At 39.6% G+C, this 16937-nt stretch overlaps 1 protein-coding gene and 1 long non-coding RNA gene across 12 annotated transcripts in view; one reads left to right on the plus strand and one right to left on the minus strand.

Annotated features, from left to right (window-relative positions):
• LOC148155417 (uncharacterized) overlaps positions 1 to 16937 on the plus strand; it is a 354212-nt gene that overhangs the window by 21461 nt on the left and 315814 nt on the right. The window lies entirely within an intron of this gene.
• The window catches only part of LOC106914852 (seizure protein 6 homolog), a 50315-nt gene continuing 42416 nt past the window's right edge, over positions 9039 to 16937 (minus strand). Inside the window, exons 9-10 of the mRNA XM_088012480.1 lie at positions 14361 to 14557; positions 9039 to 13413 (exon numbers count right to left, since the gene is read on the minus strand). Of these exons, the coding sequence (XP_087868606.1) occupies positions 13169 to 13413; positions 14361 to 14557 (442 nt within the window). The 3' untranslated portion in view covers positions 9039 to 13168. The remainder of the gene's footprint in view (positions 13414 to 14360; positions 14558 to 16937) is intronic.

Genomic DNA, 16937 nt, shown 5'->3' on the forward strand with positions numbered 1-16937 from the left:
TTTTAGCTGACATCGCGACAGGCCAAGTGAACAGCGATCTTATCGTTCGTGCCAACAGTTTGAAAATAGAGCTCTTGACAAATGAAGCTGAACTTCAAACCAACGCCGAAGTTATTAATGTTTTAATTATGCACTCCACTCAGTCAAATTAAAGCGATCCTCCATTTTCCTCCGTCTCGGCCTCGCCGTCACCTGCTGTCTTCTGCCTTCCTCCTGCCACGCTTTGCGACGTTTAGGGTTTCGTCGCCCAAACTGGTTTCCACCGGATGAAAACGCTGCACGTTGAACACACAGCACATGTATGAGAGTGTCCGCTGCAAAGACAACGTGGCTTACACCTCTCAGTGGGTGTCACGTTGTAATTAAGCCTCATGAAGACAAACTTTACTTTGCATGGCCAGCAATGGCTGAAACTGATTCTGCATCACCTCTCTGAATTTCTACACAGGCAGAAGAAGAGACTAAAATCGATACTGGCCACACGTTCTTCCCTTCTGTACCAGAAGAAGGATCCATTATGTTGAAATCATGATTTATGTCAACTGCAGAAAGGATGTCAGGTTGAGCAAGGGATGGAGGTATAAGCCAATAATGATAAATGCCCTCATGAGGGCCCACAAAGCCCCTCCCCGCCCTCACCCAAGCCTCAGCTTTTCAGGACCCCTCTGAATCCCTCCGGCTCCCCTTGCAGCTTTTCACCACCACACCTTCCAGCCATGTCTACTTTTTTTCTTCTTCTTCTTCTGATCAGATGTAGTTCTCCATCCTCTCTCGTGTCGCCCGTCTCCTGTTGTCTTTCCCGTGCGATCTGTTTTTCGCGGAGGCAGGCGCCTGTACGGCCCATGATGGATTCCAATGATGCAGCGCTTTGGGGGAACACAGACCGAGGCAGTCACCTTTAAGCTCAGGCTGGGCAATCTGTCTCTGTCAGACATCTCCTGGACATGCAACATGGGCCAGACGTTGAATTAGTGAGAGGAGAAGGCGATGAAGAACCTCAGCCGGTTCTGTGTTTTTTCTTCCCCTAAATCTTTTCGCGTATTTTAATTATATATTCGCAAATATGGTGGGATTTACGTGACAGCAGTAGTTGCAGCAGTGTTGTGAATAAAAATCTGAAAACTGTGATGTACACACACTCAAGTCTATATTTTACAGAATTATCCTTATCTGCAATTAGAGCTTTTGGATTTTGACTCTATCTTTGCACATAGTGACTCATATCAATCCACAATCTTTGCAAAACAAGTTGTCAACATGGTCACATTGGATAAAAGTTGTCTGTGAACATCAGCTTTCAATCTTATCACAGACTCTCTCTTGGATTTAGGTCTGGACTTTGACTAACCTATGAATATCCGTTGATCTGAGCTATTCCACTGCAGCTCTAGCTGCGTGTTTAGAGTCGTCTCTTCGGTTGAGGAACCTCCGACGTGATTTTCAACTTTTTATAACCGCTAACATATTTCCTTCCAGGAACCAAGTAGCCCCACTTATGTAGCTCAAATCACCTTGCTGTCTGCTCTGACTGTCTTTGCTCTCCATGTTGAAAATAAGCTAATACCCACAGCATGATACCTCCTCCACCGCCTCTTGTCACTCTTAGTTACCCCGTCAACAATTGCGTCCAACCTGATCAGTGAATCTCCGTAGTTCCTCCAGGCTTTTTGAGCGTCTCTTTGAGTTACGCTGATCTCATCGGAGCTCTTGTTTTACCAGGACTGACAAGTCTTGGTAGGTTTGCAGTTCTGTCATGCTGATGTAGTAAAAGGCGACTTTTCAGAAAGATTAAACGGTTTTGAGCCATAAATAGCACAAACGAAGCCTTTTTTAATATGTAACGTCAACTTCAGATCGTACGCTGTAATTATTTAGTATTAATAATCACTTGGCATGTTTTGAAAACTACATTCACTGATTATCCAGGTTACCCTGACCTCTGCTTATTGTGCTTCTCCCCCCCCTCCATCAGTCACTCATGGACTAGAGTAAGTAAGTAATTTGCCGTTCAGCATTAGCATTAAGATCTGCTCCTCACCAACATCCAGGGAATCAGACGTGGCCACCTCTCCTCTCCCAGCACAACCCCATTAACTCTCTTAAATAGGAATAAGCAGGCTAAGTCAATGAATTAAATCAGGATTGGCTCATGGAGCCGACTCTGCACCGAACTGCTTATTCAGATACAGTCATTAAGTGTCTGCTGTGGATGCATTGTTGGATGTGTTTCACTGTTTGGTTGCAGGAGGGCACGAAGGCGCCGAGTGTGTAATTGATGGAGACAGATAGCAGTCAGATAAAATTAGTTCCAGTTTGGTAAGCAGTCCATCGCTGGCATGGCTGAGAGAAGAAATCAGAGAGGTGCAAAGACAGCAGTGAGAGCCTCAGTATAGCTGTTCTGGTCATAGAGCATTAATAAAGTAAAGAGGGGGAAAAAATATATATATATATTCCCTCTTACAGATGCCTTGTGTTTTGTTTTTGTTTCTTTCTCATACTTCATTCTTTCAGATCACCAAACAAAGAGTAGACACAAAATAATGTTTTCTAATGATGATTTAACTGATTGAAGGAAAAAAAAACATAACCAAACTGGATCTATGTGAAAAAGTTTTCAACTCAGTTGTGCCTCTCTTACCTGGAATAAGAGGGATCAAATATTTAACTGGAGAGTCTCTGTTATCTGCTGAATAACTGGTACATCAGGTACGAATGTTTCAGTCAGATGAAGGTGCAGACTTTGACCAAGTCACTCCAAAACATTTACTTTGATTCTACTGAAACACTTAGAGGTGAATTTACTGGTCCTGCCTCATGATCGAAGTATGACTGATCTCAAGGTCAGGCATTCTCCTTTAAGACTTTATGCTAAAGAACAGAAAAAGATGGCTTCATCATTTCTGGAGAATAATCCAAAGCAGTCCCAGATGATCACACCACCAGCTATTTTTTTGTTTTGTTTTTACTTATTTCTTCTTTTTTTTTTAGTTTTTCCTAAATGCTGTTTTAGTTTTACTCCAAATGTAATTGCATATACAATGTCCAAAAAAAAGAAAAGAAAAAAAATATGACTATCATCTGGTCCACTAAATATTTCCCCCTAACTATTTTTTTATTTATTTTTTCTGCCATGTTTCAGGTTGGGTTTTGTATTCCTCTTGGCCAACAATTTGTTTTTCTCCCACTGGAGGAGGCCAGTGAGGTCTGGGTGCTTCAGATGTTTGGTCAGCTTGCCACTCCTGTGAGGATTCATCCCCTTTCCATCGTTTCTCTATTTTGGGATCAATCCTCTCATTACTGTAGAGACTTAGAGGCGGCTTCCTAACCCTCTCCAGATGGGTAGACTTTACTAACTTTTTTTTTTTCCAGTAACACTTGATTTTTTTTATTTCTTTAGTTGTGGTCAGAAAGTCATCAGACTTGTGTCAGTGAGAACTTATATTTCCAAAGAACATGTGGAGCCTATTTGGTTTGGACACTTTTTTTTTTCCTATAATAAATTAAAACCGCTGTTTCAAAACTGCCTTTTTTTGATAGATATTCAACTTTACATTCAACAAGTAAAATGTTACTGTTTCTACAATTAAAATGTATAATCTTCCATTGGACAATGATTGCATTAAATGTCACTACTGATGGTAAAATAAGCTGTAGATTATTTAACATGCACAGGTAAAGACGCCAGGCGCTGCACATCCTCCATGCCCCCAAATCTGCAATGTGGCAAACAAAAGCCTCCCATCTCTTAAGCTTTCGACAAACAGGGCTGTCAGGTACATATTTACATATGGAATGAATGAGCGATGCGACACTCTGCATGCTGACAATGTATTAGAAAAAAAATCTATACAGATATAGTGAAAAAATCTGTATAAATTCATGGAAAATTGTAATGTTTTCGTACAAGAGCTACCTTCCAGCTTTATGTTTTTTTTTTTTTTTTTAGCTTTAATATAACATTAGTTGATGATGTCGAGATGTAGTTAAGCATATCCACATAAAGATTGTTTGAGGGCGTCACTAAGTTCCCCTCGCTTACCACCGAAATGTCTGAAAGTTAAATATTCTTAGAGGGTCATTATAATTCCTCTGGTGAGGACAGAGCGACTGCAGACATGCCGGTGCCCAAACATCTGACAAAATGTTTTTGCTGCAGGAACATGATCAAAATACTAATCAAACATCATTTACAACTGGCTTTATTCGAGGCTCCTGAGAGGTTGTCCCATCCTGCTTCTTTGCCATGGTAACCAGAGATTCATTTCAAAGGTGTCATGCTGCATTATCATCTCACCGGCTCATCCACCACCCTCCGCCCTCTGGCTCGCATGCTTTTGTCCCCTCTCTGTTCAGACCCCTCAATCTCAAACCTGCCCGGCATCCTGAAAGGAAAACATCGCCTATCTTGCTCGAGCTCAGATAAGACACCGATTTGATTTCTCTGCCTCGGCACACATGCGGACCGAGACACGTTGCATGCAGAGTGGAAGGAGACACACAAGCTACACACACGCACACACACGCACACGCACACGCACAGGCACACGCACACACAGAAGCAGCCCCGAAAAGATTCACATTATCTATATGTTAAAAAGGAAGAAGTGTGACATGTCTTCAAAGTGTGTCATTTAGCTGCTGCCTTTTGGAAATTCAAAAACTCGTGTGAAGCATTCGTACGTATGAATCTTCTGAAGTTCTTGAGCTCACTCTTTGTCTTTTGAACTCAGCTACGTTGCATCGGTAACATTCAGTTTTCAAGTATTTATTTCCAAACAAATCAGGCTAAGTCCAAATGTGACATATGACATTTTTATTATTTATGAACATTTCTCTCTGAGGAGGCTCTGACTTTCTACTTATGCTAAAGGATCACAACACATGCCAAGAGTTTAGCTTTCATGGGAAAATGTTTGCATGAGTGTGTCTAACCTTAACCTAACAGTAAAACACGGCGGTGGCAGCATCATGTTGTGGGGCTGTTTGTCTTCAGATGAAATTAAACTTTTTATGAAGGTGGACCAAAAATAATGAACCCTTCCAAAACCAGTCAGTTTTGACTGCAAGTGAACAGGTTTTCTCGTAACATCTGTTTAACAAGTGAGGATGACGTAAAAAGAAGTGGGGCAGTTGGAATCAGCTTTTGCTTCTTCTGCAATTGATAGAGCCTCAGTGAGGTTCCACACCATAAAGTTCCTATTTCCCATCCTTCAGTCTGAAAAGCTGAGCGATTAGAGTAATTGAAAAATAAATCAATGATTTTTTTTAAAATTTAAAATAAAATAAAATAATAAAAAAAATCTGTTTAAGCATCTTATATTACCAAAACAATGGGAAGAAAGTGATTATTTTTTTCTAGTTTTTATAAGGCAAGTACACTTAAAATGATGTCTTTTATTTAAAACGTCTGCTCATATATATTTTTCCATTTAAACTGTCTGTGCACTCGTATTTCACAGAGCAAAGCATAACGACGGTCCTGACTTTTTCCCCGTGTTCATCGAACACTGCACACCAGACCCTTTGAACGGGTCATTACATTAAACTACATTTACCCTTCAACCCTGCGGTGAGCACGGCGTGCCCCGGAGCAGCCGACACGGAGGAGGAGGTCTGACGGTCCGCCGTATTAGCCGCTTAATTGCCTCATCCTGGTCTCTGCTGGATTGTGAGCAGCACATTTTACTTTAATTGTGAACCATCCGCAGCCTGCCACTTGTGCACGGTGGGAGCAGCAAGTGCTGGGAGATGGTCCTCGTAAGGCACTTGATGCCAAGCGCGTCCCCCTTTCTCTGAGATCTGCTTTGGTAGTGTGCTGCCATCTATCGGCGTTCCTGAAAACTGCAGTTTGAGAAAACAATGGAGTCCACACAAAGGGGTCAAGACTGTGGAAGAGGAATCCGAGAAGATCAACTTTTGCACAAAGGAACGCCCAACCATTTAACAATACTATTTGTACAAATGCAAAAGTTCAAGAATATGCTTGTGAGCAAACTTCAGGTCTATGAGAGTGAATGTCTTGGGCTGCTCTGCCATTGATAAACACATAATTTACAGAAAACGAGTTAATACATGGGTGGACTCCCAGTGGACTCCCCCCCTCTCCGCCCCCCACTACCTCCACACAAATGTATTGAAAATAATTTGCATTTTAATGGCTCAAGCTGCTCTATATGTCCCTCTGCATCAGAGTGAAAGCTCAGCTGAAATCATGGGTGACTGGTTCCAAATGATCCGCTGAGATAAACCAACTCCCACATAAACACAGACACAAGAAAAAAACAACAAAAAAAAAAAACGTGACATGCTCATAAACCCCCTCCCTCTCACTGGATGCACCTCATTTACTGCGATGCAAATGAAACTACAGGACCGAAGTGAAAGAGCAGTTTGTCAAGACAGAATAAGGTCAAACTGTCGATTTTATTTGATGAGAACTTTTGTTTGTCGTTATTATTTTGTTTTCTTCCAGATTTATCAACTAGTGGTTCGATAGGTAACGGCAATAGTGTCTTCAGTAAAATATTTCAGGTGTCATCCAGTTATTTGACCCTCAATCATTTGCATCAAATGATCTTCTGATAGCAGTTTCAACAAATAAAAACAAACGGCCTTTACATGCCGATTAGCCATTTAGACGCTTTCTAAAAACTTTTTAGTCTGATTGTGTCATTTAGTTTTAACGTTTTGCTGTCAGCGTGATTTATCTTCCAGCAAATGTGCCTCTATGGGCATTTTGTTTGATAGAGCAACACAATGATAGAGCGTAACTTTGTTAGGAAAAGGCTACATGGTTTTTAGCAATTGTTTTAAAAAAAGAATTAAAAAAACAATTACTTTTTATAGCATATATATATATGCTTTAATATAGCATATATATTTTGTATATGGCGCTTTTATACAAAATAGCTCCAGCTCAGTCAGACTGAACTGTAAAGCAGCAGCAGTTTTCACATCTAGCCACAGATGCTGGTTGGAATTTTGGTCTATGATTTGATTGGATGTGCTTTGATCTGAACAGTTCCATTGCAAATATTAGCTTTAATGCACTATTTGGTAACTATGAACAACTTGAAGGTATGCATGATTGAATTGCAATGACTTGAGACGACGTGTTGCTGAATTGGTGCTATATAAATAAAGTGAATGGAATTTATTTTAATTAAACGTATGTAAGTATTAAACACACACACACACACACACACACACACACACCCCCACACACACACACATATATATAAATTGTGCAGTAGTTTGGGTTGGTCTGTAATATAAAATTTGAGTTTGTAATTGTATAAAACAGATCCAATTTGACTTACAAAATTTCAATGGACATTTCTAAACTTTTGAAAGTGTCTAATTATAATAAAAGCGAACTTTACCAGATGTGCTGCTTAGTACGGAGATGTGAAAACATGATCTGAACGTCATTCAACTTTACGCCTTACCCGTTACTCTGCTACCATCTAGTGTTTAAAACTTGTCACTACAGTCCAGCCTGTAATTCTTCAGACTCACACTGCGAGATTCTTCCAGCAAAAACACAAAACAATACTGTTAGACTAAACCCAGTCTATTTGAGAACACTTAATTCTCCCAATATTAGCTTTGATCCTCATGATAACAAAAATAAGAGTACGTTTTCACAACAGTTTTAGTCTAACTCGTGGAGCACTCATAGACAAAAATAAATTCACTCAAGGAGTCGATGACAGATTAAAACAATTGTTAATTTTATTATTATTCAGGGAATCATATATACACTTAAGGTGATGTGGTTTCCTGGGTGTGGCTGAGGCGGCTGTGAGGCTGAAAGAAAACACCTTTTACAGCGAAAAGCAAACGCACAGATGAGATAAATACGTTCTTCATCAAATTCAACACAAGCAGATGCAAAACAGCTTCATCGCCACTCGTCAGTTTTAAATATATATATATATTTATATATATATTTTGTTATTTTACAGACTATGCAAATCATTCTTGTAACATCATTGAATTATTGTGTTTCTGCGTTTTAAAACGAGGGGGTTCACACAGCCGGGAGCTGCAACCAGTTGATGCTACTGATTCTTTGAGGCAGATTTTAAGATGTGGCGTACAGTAAGAACACTGGCATTCATGATGGATGAAAAAAAAAACACAAAAAAAAAACGTATCTGAGGCTATATGTTGCTGGAAACCACACATCGGCTGGTGGAAAATCCTTCCGTAAATACTTTGACGAGAGATTATATGAAGGTAAGTTGGAGTGCTACGATAAGCCGAAACAATATCAAATAATAGTTAAATCTAGATTCAAGTCATACAAATGTTTTCGTGTGTGATCTCTCAGGTTATAGTCAGTCGTGAGGCACTCGTATTGGACAGGCAGTTTATTTACAAATAGCAGTCCCATACACACACACACACACACACAGAGAGAAAAAAGAAGAAGATAAAAATAAAGTCATGATAAAATTTACAAAAACTGTGGAATGTCAGGGATCGTAAAAAAAAAAAAGAACCCAAAAACAAAACAAAAATCAAACCATTTCCCTCCTCTTTAAATGTAACTCGCTGAGGCCATCAAAAATTTACTTAAAAACATACAATCACCAATGGTCATCGACGACTTACTTTATAAAAATATCACCATGGCGTTAAACAGGATCACAGATTCGACTGTGCAGGAGAGAGAGAGACTTATTTACATTGATACAAACATAGCAGAGGGTGAAAGAAGATATTGATTCAAATCAAAATGTGGGCAAAAATGTAACCATGAGCAGTGCAGAGAGGGTCCCAAAAGCCAAAGCTTGAGCAGTTCCTGCTTTAAGTGGACACCTCTAAAAAAGTTTCTCATTTTGTCCTGTAAAAACCAGAGAGATGACTTGATTAAAAATTTCACGAAAGTTACAGTTCAAGCTTAATATGTTTAATTAAGACATTCTTAGCACAGTTTTATGGTTTGACTGACACACGGATGCTGATTAGTTGAATATTTTTAACAAATCAAGCTACTGTTGACAGGTAATGACTTAAATACTGAGCAGAGTTTGTGTTTTTAATCATTCTTAAGTGTTCTGGTCGCTTGTTGTGGTTTATTTTATCCTTATAATGTCAACACAAAAGCCCCAATAAATAATTCAGAAATGAGTTGTTGATTATAACTATTGATTGTAACGGACTCTTTGGAAGGGAGCAGTTTCTGGGTTTTCACATTTAGGATAAATGTTGGTTTTTATTTCCAAAAGCTGTGTTCTACAGTGTAGAGCAGCCATATTTAGCTTTTAGCTCCATATATGTTTTCATTTTAGATATTGAACTGGACACGCTCAAATGCACTAGAGATTCCCTAAACTAAAAACATTAAAAACATTTTTTGGTCACTACATATTGAAAACCAGAAATCGAAATTCAACTAGCTACGTGTATGCAATACTCATGACACATGGGACACTCACTCACTCCCCTTTGACCGAACATGCAAGCGTAGCTTTAAAAAAAAACTTGTTCTGGAAGTAGTAAGCATAATTTATTTATATTTCTTCTTCTGTTTTTGGTGGCGAGTCATATTACCCGATTTCAAAGACTGCCTTTGAAGTTTCCCTAAACATTAAAGCATTTTTCACTTTCACATTTACTGATTGATTAACATCAAAGAAAAAGAACAGGAAAGGAAACTATATTTAAGTAAAAAAAAACACAACAACTATAATGACAATTTATGCATAATTGGTATTTACTAGATAACAAGGGATGCTCCCGTCTCATTTCCTGATTTTGTTAGAGGTCCTAGTAAAAGTATTTTTCAATGTTCAATTTCAGAGTCCCTGACTGAACTACACTGCTAATACCTGTTAGAGGTCTGTTGTTTTATACGTCAGCCAAACTCCTAGAAAGCCATGTGGCTGTATTTGTAGAATTTACAACATAAGGAAATGGATATAGTCACAGTTCTTATGAAAACCTTCTACTATGATAGTTTACAGCAGTTTAATTAGCAATAAGTAATAAATAACAACAAGAACAAAAAGTAATAAATAATAAAAACTGCAACAAGATCAATGTATGTGGAAATATTATTAGATAAAGCTAAAAACATGTGGCAGCAGGATCACTGGACAGTAAAACATGCTGCGGCTTTAGTTGTTGAAGGCCATCTCACCTTGTAGTTGTTGTGCAGCAAAGCCAAAGTGGAAATACTGACAGGGTTTAGTATCTACAACGGGTCTGCCAATGCTGCAGGAGCAGAGAAAAGAAGAGCAATGGGGGACAGCTTAAAACTGCTAACACAAACATCAGCAATACCCATGTGCTGGTTAGCCTCGCATTGAAACAGAAGTCGTAGAAGTATACATGCCACTTGAACTTGGAGAGATTTATCATGTTACAACCATAAACTGCATTGCAATGCGTGTGAACACAAATCAGTGGATGATTGTGAAGTTAAAGGAAATAATTCATGCTTTTTTGTACTAAAACAAACTAATGTGCATGTATATGTTGCTCCTCTTACTCTAGCACCAACAGAAGAAAAAAAAATCCAGTGCAACCAATTTAATTTTTCCTGATAAAATAACGTCTGAATGCATATAGGTACTCGACTGCAGTTGGTATCAGAGAAGAAGGGGCTACATACAAACACACACACCGCAGAAACAAGGATTGAACTTGCATTTGTAATAGTAAGAAAAATAAAATAATAATAATAATAATAAAAATCTAAAATCTCCTTTACATCTCAGCATAATGCAATACTTTTGACTCATCTTTTAATAAACCAAATCCTGAAAGCTGGTTGCTTGGTGATTTTGGAGTAAGAGGGCTGGATGTAAGTGCAAACAAATTTGACAAACCACGAAAGATTTTGTGTGCCCTAGTTTGTGTAGGTCTATCATGTAAAATAACAGAAATATTAATGAAGGTCTGTTGTTGTAATTCGCTAATATGTATGAGAAATAGCTGAAAGGGTGTGAATACCTGCCCTTTAAGGCTTCAATTTGACATGTAAAGGGCATTTCAAATAAAATTAAGTATCATTATGTCGCTATTATTACCACCTTTGCATGACAGTGTGTATGCTGTGTTACAATACATCTGCCTATGTAACAGGGAACAGAAAGAAAAAAAAAACGCCACTAGACAGAAATGAAGTATGGAACATCCCAACAGGCAAATTATATCACAATGTTCGGCATTTGCTCCCACTGACGATACTGATGGTGATGGAGGATGAAGGTGCCCTCTGCTGGCGTGAAATGAGATGACGTTGGGATGGAGGAGGATCAGGACAGCACACTGGTGTTCTGCGAATCGACGTCCTGCATGCTCACCACATCCGTACTTACTCCACTTTCATAAATAGGGTTGTCGAAAGCCGACTCTTCCGTCATGTTGTCGTACGGTGGAGAGGACGTCGGCATTCTGACAGATTTCCCTTGAAGTCTGAGCAAAGAGTGGAAAAAAAATAAAATAAACAGAGAACATCCTGCAAAGACTCCTTTGACTGCAAATACAGGGTATGAAGTTTAAAGATATTACTCACTTCGCAAAGTAGACATAAATCCCCAAAACAATCACCAAGACGATTGCAGTTGGAATAAAAACTGCAAGGGTAATATTGGTCCCCTCCATGCTGTAATCCATACTAACAACTAAAAAAAGAAAAAACGAAAAACAGTCAATATTTTGTGCAATTTTCGCAACAAAGAAACATCGATATTAACTGGGTTTGAGACTCTTTGTAACATGGCTCACCATCAAGCCTTCGTTGATTCACATACTGCGCTGAAGACGCTACAAAGACACAAAATCTTCTTTGTCAAGAAGCTGTACAAAAATCACAGTGCACACCTACATGCAACACTTTAGGTGTAGAAATAGTACAGTGTCAGAATCAATGTGAGACCGCGGTGCAATTCTAAATGTTGAGACAAAATGTAAAAAAAAAGGGGAACGCTTGGCAAAATGATGACGCTTTACCTCTGCAGACAGGAGGAGTGCTGTTCCACTGCGACGGGTGGCCGGGGACACAATAGACGGTGGCACCACCCCGCAGCTCGTAGCCTGCAGTGCAGGAGAACGTAAGAGTCTCGCCCGCTTGATAAAAGGCCTTTTCAGAGCTCTGGATGCTGCTGGAAGCTGCACCGGGGTTTCTGCAAGGCTCGTACTTCTCAGCTGGAGATTGGAGGGGAAGGAAAAAAAAAACAACAAAAAAAAAAACATTCGCAACGTCAGTCTTTGAAAGATTGACGACGTGAAGTAATTGTGGGGCTCTCGACTTCTGGAAATGTAACAAAAAAATAGGTGCAAGCTACTTACGGACACACTTGGGCAGTCTGTCGCTCCACTTGGGTACTGCCGAGTCCCGGTTGTTGCAGGTGAGGAGACTGGAGCCAGACAGAACGTAGCCTTTGTTACAGATGAACTGCACGGTGGAGCGGATGTTGAAGCGGGGGCCAGTGATCACTTTACGACTGTGCTCCACGTTTCCTGGGTCTCGGCACGTCAGGACTGGTAAGCGCCACAACAAGGAGGGAATGAGAACTTGTTTACAGGCTGTAGGTATAAGAGCTGACGAGTTTAGAGCAGTCACAAATTCCCCAAAACAATAACCAAAATTATATATATATCACACTTTCTCTAAAGAACTGGCTAAAAAAGTCAGGAGAGATGTACAATTTGTTGGGCTTCCACCATTAAACCTTGTTTTGGTGGAATAGTGACCAATGTGTTGGGAGGTTTGGAATTAGGGTTGTTTTCTTGTCTGAAGACTGAGAATAATGCAAACAAAAACTTGACGATAGATTTTATAAAATCTGTAAAAGTTAGAAGAAGCTGAAATAAACAGAAGTAGCTCAAGTAGTTGAAAGATATGACTACATTTTAAAGTTTGAATGGCGTTCATATGTGAAGTTATGTGGAAATAGTCAGCTGTGGAAGAACGCATAGCAATTATGGGATGGTCCATTCATTTCAACAGGGCCCAAGATGATCACAAAAAGCTGAACATTTCATAAACCATCCTGAATGAGCATAATATGGTAAAAGTCGAATGGTTCAAATAGCACACTATATGCAGAAGTGTACGGAAAAAAAAAAAAAGTGGAGGAGCTCAAGAGCGTGAATGACTTTTGCACAACGTTTTGCAAACGGAATTGCAGACATCCTCAGAGTACATCAATTATGTACCATATGAATAAACTAAGAAGACATCCATCGGCCCCGTCTCACCTTCATCACACTTCGGCACGTCGCCGCTCCAAGTAAGATCCCACTGGCACATGAGGATCTCGGAGCCTACCAACGCATATCCCGGGTAGCACTGGTAGGTGACCACTGTGCCATGGATGAGATCGGGGTGGGATGTGCTCTTCCAGCCGTTGGGGATCTCCGGCAGTTCAGGACAAGTGTCATTCCTTGGCACCTCTGTGAACAATTGAGCAGTGGGTCAAAAATGAGAAAAAGAAATTGTACTAGACAAAACCGAAGCATTTTTTTATAATAAAATACAAACCAGAATAGCATTAAACAGCCTTAAGGAGAGTGAAGCATTAATATGTAACAGCCTCGGTGGGGAAGGAGGATGACGGCACAATTGTGTGTGTTTTGCTGTGGTCTAGAAAGCCACTGTTGGAGAGGAAACTCTAAATAGAAGACTGCGATGTGCTGGAAGGAACACAGCATGTAATCTGGCAGCCGTCAGTCTCTTCATAGATGGCCAGCAGCATAAAAACATTGGGTGAAAGCGGTTGATATTGATGTCTGTGCTATTATTGTGCTTCTTTGTTTGGTGTTGCTTAATTTTGTGCATCTGAGGTAAGAAAAAAAAAAGACTGACAGCAGCACAGCAGGAGATGGAAGGATAGAGGCAACGGTTACATTCCATCGCTCGGCTTCAAAAATATATTCCACACATGTTCTTTGTGTGAGGTGTAGGGGGGGAGAGGTTTGCCCAAGATGGTTTAATTTTAAGTTATTGATTTTATTTTAACGTTCTACAAGCACCAGTTCCTTTAGAAAAATATTTCAAAGTCTTGGAGAAGTATTCGTACCCCTTGACCTTTTTCGACATGCTGTGGGAGTATTGGGGGGTAGATAACGTTCATCGAAGCTATTTTGCAAAGTAAAATAAAAAAAAAAAAAGCGCAATGATGAAAGTTGTTAAAGACATATACCGCAAAAGAATTGCACCTTTGGCTAAAATGAAAGTTGGGTGAACATTATATTGACTCAAGGGCATTAAATACAGATGTACACCTCACTTTCCAGGTTTTTAACACACATGAAGTTATGATAATCCACATTCAAATACATGGAAGGATCTGACAAAACGTGAAAAACTTCAAAGTGCACATGTGCTACGCCCAGCTTACCAAAGAAGTGAACTACAAAGCCGTTGTTGTAGCCGTAGATGTTAGTGGCAGGATCGGACTGGAACTGAATAGTGACGTCAGCCATGGACGTGTAGAGTTTGAAGTGCGGCCGCGCGCCGCTGTACTGGCCCAGAATGTTGCCCGTCAGGTCGTCACCGTCGTAGAATGTAAGTTGGTCGTTTTTACCCAGATTGAGACTGAAAAAAACGAACAAACAAAAAAAGCCACACCCATGAATGCACAGATAAAAAGAATTTACAACTCTGTGGTAGCGAAGGAGCGTTAAGTTCGTGACGTGTTTATTGGCCGATGAAAGGAGAAACCGGAGATGTAGGGTGATGTCAGCAATACTTTGAGATTTGTAATTCTGTTTGTATTGGGACAGAACGGTGCAGAGTAAACACTAAATAATTTACAACCTGCTAGCCTCAATTGCTTCAATACATAATGCTGTGGATCTACAGGAGGGGCATATGACTACACTGGAGGCGTCCAAGGTGAGGGACAAATTAAAGAAACAAATGAACATTCAATGTACATGTGGGGAAATGTCAACAACGGATGAGAATCAACATTGGAAAGTTAAAATGGGACAGAAAGACATGATGAAAATGCAATGACTGTCAATCCAAATATTGAAATCTTATCTAGATTGTAAAGTATTCGTAACCTTTGGACATTTTTACTTTTTGTCAAGGTCAAGCCACAAATTTCAGTTTATTTTATTTGGTTCTTATGTGGTGAAGTAGTTTATCACCATGGAAAGAAAATGATAAACATTTCAGAAACATTATTTGCAACTGAGCCTCAAAAATGTATCTGTGCTCCTTCTACTGTAATTACACAATCGAGTGCTGCAAGCTGTGGACATTTAAGTACAAACCGAATTGTTTTGCCAGGTCTTCTCTGCAAAAAAACAAACAAACACAAACACACACACGCACACACCCACGCACACACACACACACACACACACACACACACACACACACACACACACACACACACACACACACACACACACACACAAAAACAGAAAAAAAACAAAAAAACAACAACAACAACAACAAAAAACACAATATCTGCCAGATTGGATGAAAGTATATATGAAATCAAAATTCACATTTCTCAATAGTTTTTAAGTTTGCACTTTGAGTTGGCTATTTCAACTCAGGAATATGCTTTGACAAAACCCATTCTATTGCAGTTCTGGATGAATGTTTGGAATCATTGGAAGTCTCAAATCTTTTGCTCAAACAGGTTTCCCTTAAGTAAGGATTGATCTATTAAAATTATACCACCAAATGGCATCTTTTCAAAATGGGTTGCAGATTGAGAGGGGAAGAGACCTTTGGGGATACACATCACATGTGTACCATCTAACACCAGGCTGCCGCTAAAGTACAAGAATATATTGAGAAACTGTGTCTGCTTTGACTTTATTAACACAGACCAGAATTAAATCAATAAGGGAGACTTGGCTTGTCTTCAAGAGTGACCACATGCTGATGAGCATCTATTTATCAGATCTAGATTGCTTTGAGCAGAGAAAGTGAGATTTCTACCATTTTTATTAAAATGTCTTTTAGCTCTGACCAGTCACCTTTTCTTCAGTACAACCATAAGATGTCAGTTTGATTTTCAACGCACAAGGACATGTGAAAGCATTGCAATATTTTGCACGAAATATTAGTTGCATGCGTCTCGCACACCAGACCTGACAAGCTCCAGAGGCTTCTCTTTCCACAAAAGACTCACTGCATGTGTGTGTGTGTGTGTGTGTGTGTGTGTGTGTGTGTGTGTGCGTGTGCGTGTGTGTGTGTCCACCGAGGGTTGTTGGCGTCATCTGTTGTGAAGCAGCTCTGCACATTTGAACACCCAGTTCTTTTCATCATCGTCATCGCACGTGGGGTCTGCTTGTGCCGAGAGATTGCGTTGGCTCGTGCAACGCGGACGGCGTGGTAAAAAAAAAAAAAAAAGAAGAAGCTGTGCCAAAACCTTTTTTTTTAATTTTTTTTTTAATGAGGGACAACCAGTGGGAAAGCTCTAACACTCGGCTGGCTGACCACTTGAGTCATTTCATCAGTCTGTCAGTGGCGGACAAATTTGCAAGGAATTGCCTACAAAGCCAGCAGACTGCTGCCAAAACCCATCTGAGTCACAAATGAAGTGCAGTGCTGTTAAATCTGAGACTTGCTGTGATGCAAGAATCAATGGCACATAAACATGTAAAGTAGTCCTAACAGAGCCACAAAAGCGAAATGTAAATCCACTTATTTTTGGAGAGAGTTCTTGTACCAGAAACAACTAGTGACAATATCGACTTGTGCAACAAAGTACTTCTTCTAACTTATATAGATAATAAAGTGCACTGCAGATGTTTTCATACGCCATAATTTTCTTCAAAAACCTTAATGTACTGTATTTAGTTGCATTGTGTGTGACAGACCAACAACAAGTAGAGGATAATTGTGACTTGGTAGGAAATTATTCACTGTGACATCTTTAAATTAAATCCAAAGGAATTGGCTTTAGAAGTCAAATAATTACAAAATATATTCCATCTGTGTGTAATTA

The sequence above is a fragment of the Poecilia mexicana genome, unplaced genomic scaffold (assembly GCF_051168715.1).
Source record: "Poecilia mexicana isolate PSO_F unplaced genomic scaffold, ASM5116871v1 scaffold_14, whole genome shotgun sequence".
NCBI lineage: Eukaryota > Metazoa > Chordata > Actinopteri > Cyprinodontiformes > Poeciliidae > Poecilia > Poecilia mexicana.